The sequence below is a fragment of the Bufo bufo genome, chromosome 8 (genome assembly GCF_905171765.1).
Source record: "Bufo bufo chromosome 8, aBufBuf1.1, whole genome shotgun sequence".
Lineage (NCBI taxonomy): Eukaryota > Metazoa > Chordata > Amphibia > Anura > Bufonidae > Bufo > Bufo bufo.
In genome coordinates this window covers 165020508-165042043 of record NC_053396.1, presented here as the reverse complement: position 1 = coordinate 165042043, position 21536 = coordinate 165020508, and the positions used below count along the sequence as shown (strand labels likewise).

Sequence of the window (21536 nt, the reverse complement as noted above, 5' to 3'; positions counted from 1 at the left end):
GCGTAGTGATGTCATCAAAGGTCCTATTCCTCACAAAAGAAGACAGAAGAGATGTCGGCTGCGCAAACAAGTGGATTAAGGTGAGTTAAATTAATATATTTTTTTTTTTAACCCCTCCAGCCCTATTGTACTATGCATTCTGTATTCAGAATGCTATTATTTTCCCTTATAACCATGTTATAAGGGGAAATAATACAATCTACACAACCTTGAACCCAAACCTGAACTTCTGTGAAGAAGTTTGAGTCTGGGTACCACATTCAGTTTTTTATCACGCGCGTGCAAAACGCAATGCACCGGGACGCATCTGGACCTAATCCGGACACGCTCGTCTGCAAGGGGCCTTAGAGTCCTGACGTTACATGAAACTCAAGTTGGCTGTGGAAGTGTGATAGTCATTTGGATCTTGTTTGAGTGTGTATTTTATTAAAGGGAACCTGTCAGCAGATTTGTACCTATGACACTGGCCGACCTGTTACATGTGTTCTTGGCAGCTGAAGACATCTGTGTTGGTCCCATGTTCATATGTGCCCGCATTGCTGAGAAAAATGATGTTTTAATATATGCAAATGTGACTCTAGGAGCAACGGGGGCGTTACCATTACACCTAGAGGCTCTGCTCTCTCTGCAACTGCTACTCCCTCTGCATTTTGATTAACAGGGCCAGGTATGATAATCAAAGTGCAGAGGGTGCGGCAGTTGCAGAGAGAGCAGAGCCTCTAGGTGTAATGGTAACGCCCTACTTGCTCCTAGAGGCTTATTTGCATATATTAAAACATCATTGTTCTCAGCAATGTGGGCACATATGAAAAACGGTAAAACGGCTAGGGCAGAGCTAAAGCCGGCCCATCAGAGCCGGTGACATCACCGAACACACTGGGTACATGACATGCTCCGATGCTAACATCAGGGGGGCTGCCTGGGTGAAAATATGGGTATGACCGGGTTCAGATCTGAACCCGGACAACCCATTTAAGGTGCTTTGGCAGGTTGACGTATTCTTTTCGCACAGGTGCCTATTGTTTATGGTTGCTTGGTTCTCATCGGTGGTAGCACTGGGACTTAGTAACATATTGAAGTCACCAGGGATTTTTCAGGTGTTTAATAGTGATGGCATGTCCTGAGGGTAAGCCATCAATATCTGATTGTGGGGGTCCTACTCCCAGTATCCCCAACAATCACCTTTTTGAACAGGCTGATCCGCTGTTTCATGACATGGCCAAGGCGCAGGTCAGTCCCATTCAAATGATTGGGCCTGGGCTGCAATACCAAGCATAGCCTTAATACAATGAACAGCACTGTGTCTGGTATGCTACTAAGAGGTCACGGCATCCTTCAGAGCGCCACGGCCTCTTCAAACAGCTGATCGTTGGTGGTGCCAGGTGTTAGCAACCCAACAGTCGGATATAGATGACTTGTCCTGCAGATAGGTCATCAATATTTTTCCAACGGAAAACCTCTTAAAGAGCTAAAGACAAGAGTTCAACATAGTGGGGACTGATTTTATGCAAGGGTCACAAGTAAGTCTGCACCTTTTTTCATGTAAGACAAGTTGGCACAGTCGTGTCAATCTCAAAATCTTATTGCAACTTGTAGCCACAGTTTGTTGACATGAAACCCTTGGCTAATCAGTAAGATGCCCATGAGTGTCTGAAAGATCCTGCACCTATTAGTCCCTAAATCAGTCCACGGCTTCCCACCAGTAGCATTCCTAGCAATAATGACTATGTTACAGTCATCCATTTGTCCAGGTCAGCTAGATGGCAAATGTCCTGTGCAACACCCAAACTCCTAGTTATATATAAAGTATACCTTCTATAAATGGGGAATCAGCTCTCCCATATGTTTTTAGAGTGCAATAGAATCAGATTGTGATACAAAGGAGAAAGTAAGCATTCCCTAATAGTGTGACCCCTGTCCTCCTGAACTTATTATGATACTGCGTGCTTCTGTAAAATTCTTCGAGTGCCTGCAAGTCTGTACTTGACAAATTGGGAATTTTTCACACTTTTCCTTTTTGGTCTCCTGGAATGTTAAAAATGTGTTGCTAAAGGACTGGGTGCATGGCCAGCAGGACATGGAGCAGCTAAGCTTCTGTGCTCTGTGGCTTCATTAGCAGCACAAAATGGCTATTAGTCCTGGGTAGGGATGAGTGAACTTCAGTTTTTGAAGTTCGGGTTTACGCTGAATTGAGTTATGGATTCGGTTATTACGGACCATAACGCAATTCAAGGACTGAATGCATAACGGAATGCCTTTAGAGTCCTCTCCTGCATAACGGAAGTCGGACGGATCTGTTATGCTGGCTATAGACTTCTATTATGACGGAATGCCTCTAAAGGCATTCCGTTATGCATTCCATCCTTGAATTGCGCTATGGTCCGTGGTAACGGAATCCATAACGCAATTCAGCGTAAACCCGAACTCAGACTTCAATAACTGAAGTTCGCTTATCCCTAGTCCTGAGTGTTCCTAGAATAGTGCCCTCTTATTCCCCCTAAGTACCTTACTTTGTACGATAATAAGGAGCAGGTTGAGGAAGAGCCTAATGAAGCTCACAAAATGTTTTCCAGCGATGTAGGCCACTCTTCAAGATGGCATTGGCAGGTCCGCACAGAGATCAGACCACTAACTCAACAGAGTTTCTTCAGCTTCCCAACAATCCGGAGAGGTGAGCACCATGGCGCCTATTTATCCCTCTTCTTCTGTGCACTTTTTTGGGACCCGACAGTCATGGTTCCTCACCCTCAACATCCCTGCTTGTGACGCCTGATATGCGCATTGTAGAAGAGAACTCATCATTGAACCCATATGACAATGTGCGTACGTCTTCTCTCCCACCATTTCCACAACTGACATGCATGGGAATTCCTAGTCTTACTCAGCTGACCAACCTATTACTGAAGCCACTATGAGATTGTTGCTGTCAGATCTGAAAACTTCCTTCTAAAAGGAATTTCAAGGTATTTTCAATTAGAGATTACTTCACTGGGAAAGAAGACCTCTCATATTGAATCCAAGATGGTAGGATTGACCACCTTGAATAATGAGGTAGTGGATGTGGATAATGTTAAATTGAAGCTAGCTGATATTGAGGATTGCTCTAGGCACAATCATGTGTAATTCCATGGAATTCCAGACTCAGTTAAGCCTGATGATTCCCAGTCAAGCTATCTTATCAAAAGATGTCTCCGAAGTGGTGGTGAATACACAGGAGAAGGCTAGACATTTCTATTAGGAATGGAACCTCATCACCCCTGGTGAGACTGTCACCAGGGGTAGTAGGCATACCCCCTCTTCTATGCCGAAAGAGTGGACCACAGTGATCTATGCCAAGGAAAAAGTGATTCACTGACTGGACCTCTGATCCATTTATATCCTGAATTAGACTTGTAATTTAAGCCACCCCAGGCTCATTGATTCCTTTCTTCCCTCGCCTGGAATAGCTGAGTTACTTAACTCGTCCTTCTTTACTGATATTTTTTATAATCTTTACCTTAATCCCTTTTTTTTACTTATTTTTCTTTCCTTTTGTCCCCTTATTCTTACCATGTTTGTCATAATAGTGACTTGTCATAATTGCTGCCGATTCCTGGATTTATTTTTCTTAAAAGTGACCTTGGCATAATGAAGACTCCAACTGTATCCTCTTTGAATGGCATCTCCACTTATTTCTTGTAATAATAATAGCGTCACTTAATGATTTCGTCCATTATCCAAACTGTACTTGAAGTCTCCCTCAATGTGAAAAGCTTAAATTACCCTTTCAAGAGGTCACTCTTTTGGAAGGAGGCTCATACTCTACAGGCAGATATTTTTTTGTATCCAAAAGACACACCTGAATCACTGTGATTTATGTAGAATGTCTCATAAATCTTTTCCTCATATCTTCTCTTTTCCAATCCATTATTATTAAAGACCCAGCTGCCTTTCATGTGGCAAACAAATTCATAGATACAGAAGGTCATTATGTGATACTGATTTACTCTATCAATAAAATTCCATACACTTTAGCGTCTGTCTACGCCCCTAATACCAAGCAATATTACTTTCCTATAGCTCTCATCGATACAGTTAAAGTGGGCTTTTTAATAGTTGTGGGGGACTTTGAGAAGATCACATGGCCTTCTGTTGACGCTACTAAACCAACCATTATTCCAGATCCGACACCTTTGGCAAATCTTCTTCATATTCATGGGTTTTATGACATTTGGCGCCCACAGCATCCGAACGAACGGGATTACACATTTCATTCCCATTCTCACAAAATATACATCAGAATAGTTTGATTTTTAATTGAATCACCTCTTATTTCCTCACGTTGTCAGATCATGGGCCCATGTGTTTGCGTATTTAAGAACAACACTCTTCCTCTATAACGAAGATTTGACGGTTGAATAATTATTTTCCCCAGCATCTTAAGTATGCTTTCTGAATTCTTTTCTGTTAATGACACCAATGACACTACGTTTTGGTGGGCTCATAAAGCAACTCTTAGGGGTCATTTTATTAAGCAATCCTCTCATGAAAAGATGATTAGAGTGCAGCAGTGTTTTGCTTTGCGCTCCAAATTGTGTAATCTGTATCGTACTCCTAAACGAGAGCAGCAGAGATTTGTAAACTAACCCATCAGCTGCACGATCTTAACTCACATAAACACGACTTGGTTCTGTATTGTTTCAAATTGACTCATTATTGGCAGGGTAGTAGGCCGAGCACTTTAGTAGCCAAACAACTTAAACTTAAAGCATTAAAATCCTATTTTTAATTGGCCTCTTATTAAGCTTCTTGCAGGAGCTTAATTTACCTTAACTCTCTGAAGCCAAATAAATCCCCAGACCCGGACGGGTTAACCAACGAATATAATAAAGCACATAAACAGTCCCTTATACCGTATTTAACTTCATTGTTTAATGAAGTGGCTGCAAAAGGCTGTAAAAATTTTCCTCTCGAAATGTTAAAAGCCTAAGGGCTCTTTCACACTTGCGTTCTTGTCTTCCGGCATAGAGTTCCGTCGTCGGGGCTCTATGCCGGAAGAATCCTGATCAGGATTATCCTAATGCATTCTGAATGGAGAGAAATCCGTTCAGGATGCATCAGGATGTCTTCAGTTCCGGAACGGAACGTTTGTTGGCCGGAGAAAATACCGCAGCATGCTGCGCTTTTTGCTCCGGCCAAAAATCCGGAACACTTGCCGCAAGGCCGGATCCGGAATTAATGCCCATTGGAAGGCATTGATCCGGATCCGGCCTAAAGCTAAACGTCGTTTCGGCGCATTGCCGGATCCGACGTTTAGCTTTTTCTGAATGGTTACCATGGCTGCCGGGACGCTAAAATCCTGACAGCCATGGTAAAGTGTAGCGGGGAGCGGGGGAGCAGTGTACTTACCTTCCGTGCGGCTCCCCGGGCGCTTCAGAGTGACGTCAGGGCGCCCCAAGCGCATGGATCACGTGATCGCATGGATCACGTCATCCATGCGCATGGGGCGCTCTGACGTCATTCTGGAGCGCCCGGGGAGCCGTACGGACTGTAAGTATACTGCTCCCCCGCTCCCCACTACTACTATGGCAGCCAGGACTTTAATAGCGTCCTGGGTGCCATAGTAACACTGAAAGCATTTGGAAGACGGTTCCGTCTTCAAATGCTTTCAGTACACTTGCGTTTTTCCGGATCCGGCGGGCACCTCCGGCAACGGAAGTGCATGCCGGATCCCAACAACGCAAGTGTGAAAGAGGCCTTAGAGATTACTAAACCAGGAAAGACCCCTGATATCCATGCATAACTTTCAACCTATTTCGCTGTTGAACATGGACCTAAAACTGTATGTAAAAGTGATAGCTCATAGGCTGGCAGATATACTCCTACAGTTGGTTCATAGTGGTCAGGTAGGGTTTATGAAGGGCAGGCAAATGGTGGATGGCACACACAGATTTATTTGACGGGCTGTCCTGCAAAAAATATTTTACAGTTTTTCAAACCAGCACCTGGATCTGAATACTTTTGTAATTGCATGAAATTAAAAATTTGGTATAGCCACTGTATCTGTTGTGGGGCTCAGCTCAATAGTGGTAGGCACAGCAGTCAGAGACAGTGACACAATGGCATAGTTCACACAGGGATTTGCCTGTTTTCTTTATTCTTATCCACAAGCAAAATATAAGGCCTTTACATTCAGCCATAAATACGAAATAAATTTCTGCTCAGCTAGGCACTAACTAAACATAAAATTACCCTTTCTATACGGGCGGCCTACTACCAGCCACACGACACAATTCAAAATGAACTCAGTGTCCTTTTTGTTGTTTGAGCAGACTTCAGCAGCAATGGTGAAAGCCAGTCAGTTCAACCAGTCCCCCACCCAGACATGCTCATAGTGCAAACCTTTATAGCCCAGAAATGAGCTGAGCTCCATCACCTGGCTGAGAGCTCTATATGAAACCTGTTCTGGACAGGAAGGGAATGAGGAGCCCCGCTACCAACCTGCATCCTCATTCCATTAAAATTCCGGCCCTACAACACCATTTACCAAAGTCCTCAGCAAACTATGTTTTGCTAAGGCAGACCATATTTCCTGGATTTCTGACATCTCACCCAGCTTTCCTAGTTGAGATATCCACCTCCTGTAGCCTAGTACATGGTATATGAAAGAAACCTAGGCGAAATATAACGATTCTCTACTACTTTTCCAGTCACTGTCTCACACTGTATAGCACCACCTGCTCTTTGTTCTTTTTTCTATCTCTTTGTCCAGCTCATTGAGATGGCCGCACATGCTCAGTTCCATCCTTCAACTGCCTCCTGAGCTGTGATAGGAAGAGAGCTGAGACACGCCTCCTGAGCTGCAGCAGAAAAGACCCTCCACTTGAGCTGTCAGCTTGATATAAATCTAGCAGAGCAATATATGTGGAGAGCTCTGGATCCATGCGAGGTACAGGGCTGGTTCTAGCTTTGTTAGAAAGGTATTGTCATGTACTATATGATGTCTAATTTCATTTACATTAATCATGGGATAACCCTTTAACATAATAGCAGAAATAGGGTACTGTTGAACACTTTCTCTGCTTCTAGCTTTGGACGTGAAGAAGGAGTTCCACCAGATCCACTAAGAGCTGTTTTATTAGCAATTAGTTTTAACCAGAAATGTATTGCTTCTATTACGGCTGTATATACTACCCCCTCAGCTCAGTTCTACTCATTGGGAGCGTTATCTACCCCATTCGGTATTGCAAACGACACGAGGCAAGGCCTCTTTCCCTTCTAATCTTTTGCCTTTATAATGGAGCCATTTGCCCAGTCCATACGTTTATCCACTGGTATTTCGGGTGTTACTATTGGATGTACTGAATTGGTCTTTTTGCGAATGATGTGCTCTCCTACTTCCTCTGTGAATTCCCTTAGCCATGTTGCCCTCTTTATAGAGGTGTTTGGGAGAACCCTGGCTTTTTTAACCACTATTCAAAAGGATCTTCCCAGTTATACAAATTATCCAAGATATCAGCAATTTAGAATATCAGTGACCAAAATGGTGTTACTACCAAAGCGTTCATATCAATTTAGAAATTTACCAATTTCCCTGTCGTTTTTTATCTCGTATTCAACATTTATTGATGGACTTCGCATGAAAGCATCAGAGGGTGACAGTGGCTCAACATACATGTCTCCTCCCAATCTCTAATGGTGGGTTGGGTTGCCCTTGTGTAACATTTTATTGCCTAGCTGCCATACTGGACCAGTTGAAGTCATGGTGGGTTAATGATGTCACAAAGCACAGGATTTGCATGGAATATTTTATAACCAGTTACCAGTCGCCCTATGTTCCGTTTGACTTTTGGGTAATAAGTCATCATACTACTCTCCTACAGTGGAGGCAATGATACAGGTATGGAAACGTGTAGTGCTGAAATGGTATATCATCCCCTTTTGACTTTCGCACCTACCTCTGTAGGCCCTTGGAGGATGTGTGCCACACACGGACTTTACCACTTGGGAACATTGCAACGTTACTGTTTTGGGAGATCTAATTTAGAATTCCTCTTTATTTCCCTGTGATCAAATTACTTGTTTCTGAAATATTCCTCATAGGGATTTCTATAAATATTTGCAATTGCGACATTATATCACTTCCTTGTAAAGGATTGTGGTCCCTCTACTAAGTATGAATCATTATTTTCTGATTCTAGGAAAATGAATAAAGGAATATCAATGGTTTATCTCATTATTTTACTGCATTCTGTTAACAAACCCCATATTTTTCGCTTCAGATGAGAACTAGACATTGTCGCTCATTTACAGATGATCAGTGGACTGCAGCATTTGTACTTCCTCATAATACCTCACATTGTGCTACTCATTTAGACGCCTCGAGAAAACGTATATACCAGTGATATTATGCACCTTACCTTCCTTATAAAATATTCTCTGCAGCTTCCCCATACTGTATGTGTGGTGGACGTGCAGACTCCTTAAACCATTTTGGGCTCAAATCTTTGATTTACTTAAAAGCATAGTGGGGGTGCAGTTCAGTTGGGGTCCGGAGGTAGCCCTTCTTACATTGACTCTGTAAACACTGTCTGGTGCAGATCTTACCATCCCGTCGCAGGTCTTAACGGTTACTAGAACTAAGACTTCTAGGAATTGGAAGTCCACCTCCTTTTCTTTGGTTATGGAAATGCTCCAAACTGTCGACTCTAAATGCAAGTATCTAATTGAGGGGAGATCACATAGCTTACTGGCATTTAAGTGCAAATTAAGTAATTGGCTCTCATTCGCAGGTCAGTCTTTCTATAAAAGTCTAAATGTCCCCAGGGGTAATCTTGACGTCCACTTTTTTTTAATAATATTTTGTGATGTATCAGCCATTCACTATTTTTATGTGGATATCTTAATGAAGCTTATTGCACTTGCAAAACTATAGAGAAACCCAGGAACAGCATCTGTTTTGTTTTTCTGGTCTATTGTTCTAGTTTTTGTTAACTAATTATGGTTTCTACTTTACTGTTACCAAATTTTTCTATGCTTTGTAAAGACATTAATAAAATATAAGTACAAAAAATGTGTTGCTAAAGCCCTACCTGTAAAAGCGACTTAGTCTCAGCTAACTTATGACTGATACTTATCATTGTGTAACTTGTGATCATTTTTCAATGCAGGAACCGGTGCACATACTGTAAAGCATTCCTTTGTGACTGGTCATACACAACCTCCCATGTTGTGTACTGTTTGTGTGGGCATATGACAAGTAGATCTTAATCTTTTTCTTGCAACTATCTATTTTCTTCATGAAAAGAGTTTTTATGAGAAGCCTCAACACGCGCTGTGTTTTCTAAGTGTCCTTGAATGAACGCAAACCAACTGGTAATCCTAAAAAAAATTCTGAGCTAGTACTAAATGAATATACATAAAAAATACAAAAATGCTGTAGGACTACAGTTTTGCAAATACATTTTGACTCCTTATTTTATGTGTCACATTTGTGATAAGCATGGTAAGACAATAAGTGTGGTATGCTAGGGTGCCTAAGGGCACAAGGCGTGGCTGTGATGCGGTTGGGATGGGGCCACCTTGTGGCCAAGTTCAATGTGGCTGCACAAGCCTAAAGCAAATACATTTTGACTCCTTATTTTATGTGTCACAGTTGTGATAAGCATGGTAAGACAATAAGTGTGGTATGCCAGGATATCTAAGGTCATGGGCACAAGGCACGGCCGTGATGCAGTTGGGACGGGGCCACCTTGTGGCTGAGTTCTGGGTGGATGCACAAGCCAAAGTAGCATCTTGTGGCCATAACTTAATAGTTGTTATGTTATAAGGGTTCTGACACCACATGGTCTATCGGTGTGTGCAATAAGAGTATAAGTAGCGGGGGGCGTGGCCTGAGAGCGCATGGAGTAGGTCGCACCGCACTGAGCTCCTGCAGACATCCTGATTTTAGAGTGGTAGCAACCCCTTATATCGCAGATCCTAGCCTACCTGGTGGTTGAGAGGAGACAGGAGAGTGTGGTGCTGATCTTTTGAGTCCCGATATGCCTAGAAAGTCCGGTAAAGGGCCGCGCTGTGACAGGCCAGAGGAGAGTCGGCATGGCGCCGAGGAAGAAGAGGGGCCGGCCTTACAGCCCAAGACGAGACAGACGGCTGCCGCAAAGCTGAGCAGGTTTGCTCGCACGGAGAGTGCTGGGGGAGACTGGGCTGAGGAGAAGGAGATGGACGCTCAGGTTTCCTCTGGACAAGAGGATGAATCCACCGACGGGGAGACCCTGGACGCGGTAAATTGGCCGCCATTAACCCCTGCACGGCCGGCAAAAGACGCGGTAGGCCCTAAAGTTGTGGATGGAGCAGAGCCTACTCTAAAAGATATTATGGCCGCTGTGGCCAGTTGTAACAGCACACTGAAGGTGCTTACAGTACAGGTTGGCAGTCTGAGGTCAGACGTGTCTTTAATTAGGCATGACTTACATAAAATCACAGAACGCACCTCTGAATTGGAGAAGAGGGTGTCCACTATTGAGGACGTTATCCAGCCTTTGCAAATGGCGGCAAAATCATCTGCTAAAGATATAGCGGCGTTATACGCCAAAACAGATGACCTGGAGAACAGGTCCAGAAGGAATAACCTGCGGATTGTGGGTGTGCCAGAGAAGACGGAGGGGGATAATGCCACCGAATTTGTGGAAAAATGGCTGCACCAATTATTTCATGAAAAAGGTCTATCCTCATTATATGCGGTGGAGCGGGCGCACAGAGTCCCCATGCGGCCGCTTCCGCCTGGCAGACCTCCCCGTCCCATACTGGCGAAGATACTCCATTTTAAAGACCGGGACACTATCCTGCGACAATCTAGGGACAATGAGGAGATGGTCCTGAATGGGGTGAAAGTATCCATATTTCCGGATTATTCCAACGAAGTGCAGCGGAGGAGAAGTAGATTTATGGACATAAAGAAAAGGCTGAGAGCTCTACAAGTCCAGTACGCTATGCTGTTTCCTGCTAAACTGCGTGTGGTGGCATTGGGATCCACCAGATTTTTTGAAGATCCGGAGGAGGCGACGCAGTGGCTGGACGTCCACGAGCGACAATTGAGAAGTGGTGCCCTGGACACTTGAAGGAGGCAGATATACGTTTCTTATGTTCAAGTTATATATGCATTTACACTCTAGGATTGCTTTAAATGTTGCACCAGTTAGGGAGTGTATTATGTAATGCTACCAAATGGTAGTTCCTGAGGAGGGAGCAGGCGGTAATGATAGTAAAATGTATTTCTCAGTTGTGGGGAGGATTCTCTACCTGAGGAAAAGTGTTATAAATTGTTATGCTTATTGTAGGTTAAAGGGATGGTTGCTCTCGGATTGCCCTGTTTTAATGTGGGAAGTGGATACTGAGGGGAAAGGTATCCCCAGCTACAGTAACCTGAGTACGAGAGGGAGGGAGGGGGGTGGGGGGGTAGGGAAAAGGTTGGGGGGGAAGGTTAAGGTCTTGAACTATGAGCGAGTGTTATCTGAATGGGGTGTGAGATTCAAATATGGTTTAAAGTTTTACCATGTCACAGGCGATTAGAATCTTAAGCTGGAATGTGAGAGGGATGGCTGAAGCACGGAAAAGACAGTGTATTTTTCAGTATCTGGGGCGGTTTCAGCCGGCTATATGTTGTCTTCAGGAAACGCATTTGACAGGAGAAAATTTACACTGGATGAATAAAAATTGGGTGATCCATGCGTTACATTCAACTCATTCCTCTCATTCTAGAGGTGTAAGTATGATTGTGCATAGGAGTATCAGGTATGAACATATGCAGGAGTGTGTGGACGCTGAGGGCAGGTATGTGTGTGTAGTGTGTAAGGTGGATGGAATACAGATGGTGCTGGTGTCTGTGTATGTGCCTCCACCGTTTGCTTCCCCATTAATAAGAGAGATCATGGGCTTTGTGGCGGACTTCCCTGGGCTGCCGTGGCTGTTGGTTGGGGACTTTAATTGCACGATGAATGACTCCCTAGATAGATGCCGGGTGGAGGGAGCAGGTGGTTCACCGGGGAGTGCGGCTCTCAGGAATATTTTGGGTGAGGTAGGAGTACAAGATGTATGGAGATGGCGTAACCCGGATAAGCGTGAATATTCATGTAGATCCGCCACGCACCATTCACTATCGCGTATAGATCTGGCCCTTGTTAACGACATAATGCTACCACTAGTTAGGGATGTTGTTTATCATCCTCGGTCTTTGTCTGACCATTCTCTGGTGCAGATTGACTTGTGCCTGGGGGTGCTCAGACAGGGACCGAGGCTGTGGAAGTGTAATCCTCATTGGTTGAATGTGTTGGGTGACCTATCTGGGATTTCTATGGAAATTAAGGAATTTTTTGATATCAATACAGGGTCGGCTTCGATACCAGGTGTATGGGACGCCATGAAAGCATTTCTGAGGGGAGTTCTGATGAAAGAAATCAACAAACATAAATCCAGGACCAGAGAGGCGGATGTCAAGGCGCATGTACTAGTGGCCGAGGCTGAGAGAGAGTTTAGTAGATCCCCCACCATGGTTAGTAGTGAGGCGCTGGAGGTTGCTCAGGAGCAGCTGAGATGTCATCTGGTACAGGCCGCAGATAGAAAGAGAAGCTTTTACCGTCAGAGATCTTTTGAGGAAGGAGAGAAGGTGGGTCATCTGTTGTCAGTGGTCTCGCAGGCTCAGAGAGGCTCCTCTTGTATTCAGGAGTTGAGAGATGACAGGGGGAACAGTTGTCAGGACACAAAAGGAATATTAGGAATTTTAAAAAGCTTTTATGTATCTCTATATACTTCCACTGGATCTAGTTCTGATGAGGCCCTGAAGGATTTCCTAGAGGAGGCGCAGTTATCGGTGCTGTCAGAAGAAGATAGAGAGAGGCTAGAGGAGCCGATTACACTCGAGGAACTGGAAGCTGCACTTGGGGACATGGCAAGTGGTAAGGCCCCTGGAGCTGATGGTCTCCCAGTAGAGATATACAAAAAGCTACAGGGGATATTACTCCCTGAATTACTTAAGGTGTTTGAGCACTCATTGGAGGCAGGTTCGTTACCACATTCGATGCAGGAAGCTATAATTGTGGTTCTGCCTAAGCCTGGGAAGGATCCTAAAATACCGGATTCCTACAGGCCAATTTCACTTCTCACGGCTGATGTTAAGCTACTGGCGAAGGTGTTGGCGAACAGGCTGTCCAAGGTAATTCTGACCATAGTACATCCGGACCAGACGGGATTTATGCCAGGAAAATCGACGGCTATTAACCTTCGTAGGCTGTACACTAGTTTAAATATTCCGGCGGACAATAGTGGTGACAGGGCCTTGCTTGCGCTTGACGCCGCTAAGGCGTTTGATAGTGTGGAATGGAGGTATTTGTGGGGGGTCCTGAGAATTATGGGCTTTGGTGAACGGTTCATTCAGTGGGTACAGGTTCTGTATTCTAGCCCTAAGGCGAGAATTAGAGCCAATGGAGGATTATCAGACTGTTTTCCCCTCGCCAGGGGTTCCAGACAGGGATGCCCACTGTCGCCCTTATTGTTTGCTCTTGCAATAGAGCCGTTGGCGGCGCATATTCGCTTATCTACAAGTATAGAGGGGTTTAGATATGGTGAACTGCATAATAAAGTGGCTATGTACGCTGATGATACCCTACTTTTCTTGGGCGATACTGGTGCGTCCCTGGATGCGGCCATGGCATTGATTGACAGATTTGGTAGCTTTTCCGGACTACGGATAAACTGGCAGAAATCCTCTTTGATGCCAATTGACGGGCAAGCTCTGACAGGCAGACAAGTAGACAGTCTGGTGCCCTGGGTGGATAAATTTAAATATCTGGGATTACATATAACACCGAGACTAGCGGATTTTGAAGAACTAAATCTATCCCCTTTGCTAGCTACTTTTAGGCTTAAAGTGAGGTCATGGTGTAGGCTCTTTCTTTCGATGGTAGGTAGAGTTAACCTTTTAAAAATGGTTATGATGCCCCAACTGTTATATATACTGAATAATGCTCCAGTTTGGATCCCTCTGGATAGATTTAAGAAAATTCACTCTATATTTAGAGATCTTACTTGGAAGTATGGACAGGCTAGGATCAAACTGGAGACATTGCAGTATTCTAAGTCGGAAGGGGGCTTAGCTGTCCCTAACGCATGGATTTATTTTTTGGCTTCCCAATGTCAGCATTTTAAGGGATGGATTGATCTACAAGCACCGGATATGACTGGGCAGATATTGCAGCATTGGCTGGGCAGTCGTGACCTCATGGGCATTCTGGAAGGTTTAGGAATGCATGCAGGGAGGGAAAAACTTCCTCTGATTGAACTCATGAAAAAAGTTTGGGCAAAAGTGAAGCTGCTAAGAGGAGTGGGAGGTATTAGTGAACTTTCCCCTATTGGAAAGAACCACTTGTTGCCAGAACTATTGGCCATACCAGGACTTAGGAACTGGGAAACTTATGGAGTGACGAGAATTGGACAATTAATTAAGGATAAGACATGTAGGTCATTTCAAAACCTGCAGCAGGAATTTAATATCCCCAAGGAGTGGTTTTATAAATATCTTCAAATAAGACATGCCCTTGAGGTCACGATGCGGAAGGGATGTGAGATAGCTCAAATGGAGGTGGTCCATAAGCTTGTTCTTCCGTCGGGAGGGGGAAAAAGAGGGTTAATATCACAGGTGTACGCTCTTCTAATGGAAAAATTCTTAGAGGGATATCCGCTTTCAAGAATGAAAAAGTGGGAGGCTGATGTGGGGGATATGTCTAAGGATATGTGGGAAGATATTTTAGAAGCAGTCCCCAAGGTGTCTCTAAGTGAACAGGGCAAACTGTCCCAACTATTTATTATACACAGAGTGTACAAAACACCGGTGTTCCTGAAAAAGATAGGAGTAAGAGGTGATGACAAGTGCCCAAAGTGTATGGAAGATGGTGCAGATTTGTTACATATGTTGTGGTCTTGTCCAGTAGTTGGTAATTATTGGGAGGAAGTTGTAGAGATGATTAATAGTAAATTGACATTAAGAATTCAAAAAGATCCTAAGGTGTGTATTCTGGGGTATGTGTCTGAAATTGGAGGGAATGAACCGGTTAGGGTCGCTGTGGGGAGATTGCTATATGTGGCCAGGAAACTGATTGCTATGAGGTGGATCCAGGGAAGTCCGCCTACACTGGGTGAGTTTGAACGGAAGGTGCATGACATGCTGGTACTTGAAAAAGGGGTGTTTGTGAAGAGAGGGTGCCCTCAGAAGTTCGAAAAAATGTGGACTGAATGGTTATCTAATACCCACGTGGTTATATAGACATGTGATGGTCAAGACCAATGTTAGGGTTGGGGGGTTAGGGTAGGGTAAGGGGGGGAGGGAGTTTGGAAAGGTCAAGTTTTTGGTATTTTTTGCCCATAATATGTTTTAGCAAAGGTATATGTATTGTATGGATTCATGATAATACTGAGTGGTGATATACATATGAGTAATGTTGTTCACTGAATCCGCATTGTGGATAATGTAAAGAAAGAAAAAGTCAACGTATTGTATTATGTTATAATATGTATTTATTGTTTAATAAAAACGATTTGATTCAAAAAAAAGAGTATAAGTAGCAAAGATTAAAGGGTCTATCTGATTTAGAAAAATAAATAATCAAATAGACCATTTTAAGTAGAAAGAGCAGAAAGTGTTTACAAAGGGTCCTCCTCCATGCATTATGCATAAAGCCTCATTCATACCTTGTGAACTGTGCAATCCTTGATTTCTCCTGTGCTGGCGCAGCGGTCAAATGAGTTGCTGATTTGCAGCAGGACAATTTGTGATCAGCTTACCTTTATGGGACCAGAACACTGTCCGAAATGGGCAACCGCTTAAAGAGTAATTGCAATTTTTGTTCAATTTTTGATATGTCATAGGGACATATCAGAAGTGTTGATCGGCAAGGGTCCCAGCTCTGAGACTCCCACTGATCACTAGAACGAGGGGTCAGAAGTGTTCAGCCGAGTCTATTGAGTTTGCCTACAGTCTCACACTCAGCAGAGTCTGACCCCTCGTTCTAGCGTTCGGTGGGGGTCTCAGAGCTGGCACCCCCGCGGAACAACACTTCTGCTATGTCCCTGTGACATATCAAAAATTGGAGAAAAAAAAGTGTGGTAACTCTTTAAAGGTCACATAGTGCTGTAGGTTTTTTTGTAGTTTTTATACAGTGCATTTTGAGACATATTTATTGACCTTGTCTTCAGGTAATACTTCTTTACCGAAGAAAGGGTTGAACCAAGGCTGAAATGTATTGTATGAATGATTTAAACCGTCTCTTTAACACTTTAAAGGGTTTTTCCAGGATTTTAATATTGACGGCCTATCCTCGGGGGCGACACCCCACTTCCTGCCAATGAGCTGTTTCACAGTAGCCTCAGTGCCTGATCTGCACAGCGCCATCCATTTTATAGTGGACAGAGCTTGTAACTGCAGTTTTGCTCCCGTTCATTCTGTGTCTGTCCCACACTGATTAGATATTGACAGCCTATACAGGGAGTGCAGAATTATTAGGCAAGTTGTATTTTTGAGGATTAATTTTATTATTGAACAACAACCATGTTCTCAATGAACCCAAAAAACTCATTAATATCAAAGCTGAATATTTTTGGAAGTAGTTTTTAGTTTGTTTTTAGTTTTAGCTATTTTAGGGGGATATCTGTGTGTGCAGGTGACTATTACTGTGCATAATTATTAGGCAACTTAACAAAAAACAAATATATACCCATTTCAATTATTTATTTTTACCAGTGAAACCAATATAACATCTCAACATTCACAAATATACATTTCTGACATTCAAAAACAAAACAAAAACAAATCAGTGACCAATATAGCCACCTTTCTTTGCAAGGACACTCAAAAGCCTGCCATCCATGGATTCTGTCAGTGTTTTGATCTGTTCACCATCAACATTGCGTGCAGCAGCAACCACAGCCTCCCAGACACTGTTCAGAGAGGTGTACTGTTTTCCCTCCTTGTAAATCTCACATTTGATGATGGACCACAGGTTCTTAATGGGGTTCAGATCAGGTGAACAAGGAGGCCATGTCATTAGATTTTCTTCTTTTATACCCTTTCTTGCCAGCCACGCTGTGGAGTACTTGGACGCGTGTGATGGAGCATTGTCCTGCATGAAAATCATGTTTTTCTTGAAGGATGCAGACTTCTTCCTGTACCACTGCTTGAAGAAGGTGTCTTCCAGAAACTGGCAGTAGGACTGGGAGTTGAGCTTGACTCTATCCTCAACCCGAAAAGGCCCCACAAGCTCATCTTTGATGATACCAGCCCAAACCAGTACTCCACCTCCACCTTGCTGGCGTCTGAGTCGGACTGGAGCTCTCTGCCCTTTACCAATCCAGCCACGGGCCCATCCATCTGGCTCATCAAGACTCACTCTCATTTCATCAGTCCATAAAACCTTAGAAAAATCAGTCTTGACGTTTCAGCTTGTGTGTCTTGTTCAGTGGTGGTCGTCTTTCAGCCTTTCTTACCTTGGCCATGTCTCTGAGTATTGCACACCTTGTGCTTTTGGGCACTCCAGTGATGTTGCAGCTCTGAAATATGGCCAAACTGGTGGCAAGTGGCATCTTGGCAGCTGCACGCTTGACTTTTCTCAGTTCATGGGCAGTTATTTTGCGTCTTGGTTTTTCCACACGCTTCTTGCGACCCTGTTGACTATTTTGAATGAAACGCTTGATTGTTCGATGATCACGCTTCAGAAGCTTTGCAATTTTAAGAGTGCTGTATCCCTCTGCAAGATATCTCACTATTTTTGACTTTTCTGAGCCTGTCAAGTCCTTCTTTTGACCCATTTTGCCAAAGGATGTCGATGTCGATGCCATTTTGCCAAAGGATGTCGATGTTGATGTCATTAGACCACACCCCTTCTCATTACAGAGATGCACATCCCCTAATATGCTTAATTGGTAGTAGGCTTTCGAGCCTATACAGCTTGGAGTAAGACAACATGCATAAAGAGGATGATGTGGTCAAAATACTCATTTGCCTAATAATTCTGCACGCAGTGTACCGTCGATAGGCCATCTGTGGTAAAATCCTGGAATTCGCCTTTAAGCATCTGTCATTTTATTCTGTGCTTTTTCATATACCCTAGTTTGTTTTTACTGCTTTCCTCCATTGACCATAGAATACATGTATTCTGCATTGTTTTGTGTGTACTGTATATTCTCTATGTGCTGTCTAGTAGCAACATTTTTACTGACCTTTGCCCTGAACGTGCTAGATATATTTTGTAATACTTGTTCAGCTATTAAAGGGACTTCCTAAGCACGTTTTCATAAGCTTGATATGACCCATCATTGGTCTGCGCTGCCTTATTAGGTAATAATTTGTCTTTTCAGAGTTCAGGATGCTTTGATATCTAAGCACTTTGTGGCAGGAGACAGAAAATCTCAGACAATGCCGGCTCTGCGGAGTAGAACTGGAGCCACGCGTCTGCAACACCTTAGCAGTTTAGAAAGTTCCTTCACACTTAATCATAGTAAGTACATCGGTAATAGTTACAATGTTCATTCCTATTGCCGGTGTAGAAATTGAAAAGGTCTCACACAACAAGCCTGGTCATACCTTTGTACCTGGAATCCTAGAGCCATAAGAGTGCAAGGGTACAGGAGCCTCTGCAACATATCTGGAGACCAGTGCTATATATTACATGTGATAATTTGGCAACCCAGTTACCGATTTTGCATTAAGGCCCAGAAGGTTCAAATTATGCTGCTGCTGAAGCTGAACCCTCCCTACAGTCCTAGGGAATGAGTCAACAGAAAAGGACCTAATGTTTAAAAGGTCACTAACTTTTCATATAACTTTGCATAAGGCCTAGTTCACACGAACGTATGGCTTTTTCAGTGTTTTGCGGTCCGTTTTTCACGGATCCGTTGTTCCGTTTTTTTGTTTACGTTGTGTTTCCGTTTCTGTTCCGTTTTTCCATCCCGTTTTTCCGTATGGCATATACAGTATACAGTAATTACATAGAAAAAATTGGGCTAGGCATTCAATTTTCAATAGATGGTTCAGCAAAAACGAAACGGATACGTAAGACATACGGATGCATTTTTTTGCGGACCCATTGACTTGAATAGAGCCACGGAACGTGATTTGCGGGAAATAATAGGACATGTTCTATCTTTCAACGGAACGGAAAAACGGAAATGGAATGCATACGGAGTACATTCCGTTTTTTTTGCGGAACCATTGAAATGAATGGTTCCGTATACGGACCGTATACGGAACACAAAAAAAACGGCCCGTACACTCGCAAAAAAAAGTTTGTGTGAACTAGGCCTAAATCAATAGTACAAGCTTGTAATATGTCTTATCAGTAAGAAATATCTACCTCTTATGTTATCAGCTGGAAATGTGTCACCAAAACATTTATCTGCCAGTTAAATCCAGATAGAAACGCGTCATATTATTATTTTTTTAATCAGATTTTATTTTCTGATTGCAGATTTTTTTATTCTTCTTTCTGAACATGATTATGGGGACGGCCATCTTGCCTGAGCTGTTCTTAATAGTATTTAGAAAGCATTAAGAAAATTGCTTTACGGCAGCCACATGGGCCATAGACACAATGGACAGGAGGGGACCTCACTGGCTTCTATGGGAGAGCTTTCTAGGCATGTTCTGTGACCTGTGCAGAGGTTATTGTACAACGAAAGAATAGCTAAGCTCTGACAATCACCTATTGTGAATGGTGGATCCTGTCTTATCTATACACAGAGGTGATATCATTACAGGCAGGATTAGAATGGCAGATAACTGCAGTAAAGTGATCTGTACAGACTAAGAAGTGGCGCAAATTATTAGACTTAGTGGCCAGTGCAACAGGTATTACATGTCCAAAAACGACTAAACTATGAACTATTAAAAAATAAAAAATATTTTTTCTTAGCTGTGTATGCAGTTACAGAAAGAAAAAGAAAGACATCCGATTCACCATTTTTTTTAGTCAGCTTGTCCCCACAAAAAAATTTAATAACAGTGATCAAAAAGTCGTACGTACCCCAAAAATGGTACAAATAAAAACTACAGATCGTTCCACAAAAAAACAAGTCCCCATACAAAACTGTGAACGTAAATTTCTAAAAGTTATGGCTTTCACAACATGGCAAGGTTTTAATTTTTTTTAAAGTAATAAATGAAAATAAAAACTATACAAATCTGATGTTGCCGTATTCCTATTGACCTACAGAATAAGGACGTCATGTCATTTTTAGCGCACAGTGAATGCTGCAATATCAAAACCCAAAAACCTTGGAAGAATTTTTTATTTTATTTTTTTCATTTTCACCCCATTTTTTCCCATTTTCCAATACAAAACATGATAAATTTGTCCTGCAAAGAATAAGCCCTCATATGGCTCTGTAAATGAAAAACTAAAGTTATGGCTCTTGGAATGTGGGCAGGAAAAAATGGAAGTTAAGGAAGTGGTGAGGGGGTAGTCTTTTGGTGCTGAGCCCTCCCGGAAATAAATATATACTGTATGTATATATATATATATTTGCATTCTTATTAAATATAATCAGCTTATAGACAATATTTTGCTTACCAGTTTCCCTTAGGCACTTTGTTGCTGTAAAGAAAGCAATCACACTCAGGTGGCTAGTGTTGGCCATTTATCTGGAAAAAAAAGTTGACCCTTAAGTCAATGCGTTTAAAGACAAAAATCATCCATGTGCTTACTAACTTGCCATTTATAAATAATTGTTGCCCCCATTTTAATTACGATACTTTTGTTGACCAAGTACTTTACCTTCAGGTTCAGGTTTCAACGAGGCTGACATTTTACATCAGGCATTGCTGGAAGGTAACTGTAGTACAGAAGTGTCCTTAACCGTACTGGATACCATCTCTTTCTTCACGCAAACCTTTAGGGTAAGCCTTTGCATTTATGGCTAGAACATGTAATTTGTGTGCATCAAAAGACCCCAAACCTGAAGAAAAATATGAAGTTTAAAGAAGTGAGCTGACTTAATTCCCATGGATATAAACCATGTCTATACCCTCCCCATTACCAAGTACAGAACTCAGGGTGGGCTCAAGCCACTCTGTGCACCCTTGCTCCACCAAGCCCCCCCTCTCTATCTTGATTGTCAGGCCCAGATGTGATGATGATCAAGCAGTACAGTAGATTTCGTTACAACCTCACAATTATATAAGATTAATGGAGGTAACAGTAATGTGACATTTTATATACGTCATTTGCTTGTCATCATACGTCATTTTGGGTCGTGGAATATGTTTTCCTAATGACTTCAGTTTGATATGTATCGGACTTTGGATGTACTTTTACGTTTTTGTTTATGTTATTGTTTCTTATAAAAAGGATATGCACTTTATTTCTATATCTGTAATTTGAAGACAAACTTAAATAAAGATTTGTTAAAAAAAAAAAAAAAAAAAGCAGTACAGTAGAGGCAGGAGTCGGAGGAGCAAGAGTGCACATAGTGGCTTGAACCCGTCCTTGGGGCCCTTAAAGGGGTTTTCCGAGTTA

General features: G+C 42.7%; 1 protein-coding gene across 3 annotated transcripts in view; it reads left to right on the top strand.

Moving 5' to 3' along the window:
• DOCK11 (dedicator of cytokinesis 11) overlaps positions 1-21536 on the top strand; it is a 291743-nt gene that overhangs the window by 166806 nt on the left and 103401 nt on the right. For all 3 annotated transcript variants that reach the window (XR_005774010.1, XM_040406100.1, XM_040406099.1), the window contains 2 exons: positions 18382-18521; positions 20802-20917. Coding sequence is in view for 2 of the 3 variants with exons in the window: in XM_040406100.1 (XP_040262034.1) it covers positions 18382-18521; positions 20802-20917 (256 nt within the window). In the remaining variant the exon portion in view is untranslated. The remainder of the gene's footprint in view (positions 1-18381; positions 18522-20801; positions 20918-21536) is intronic.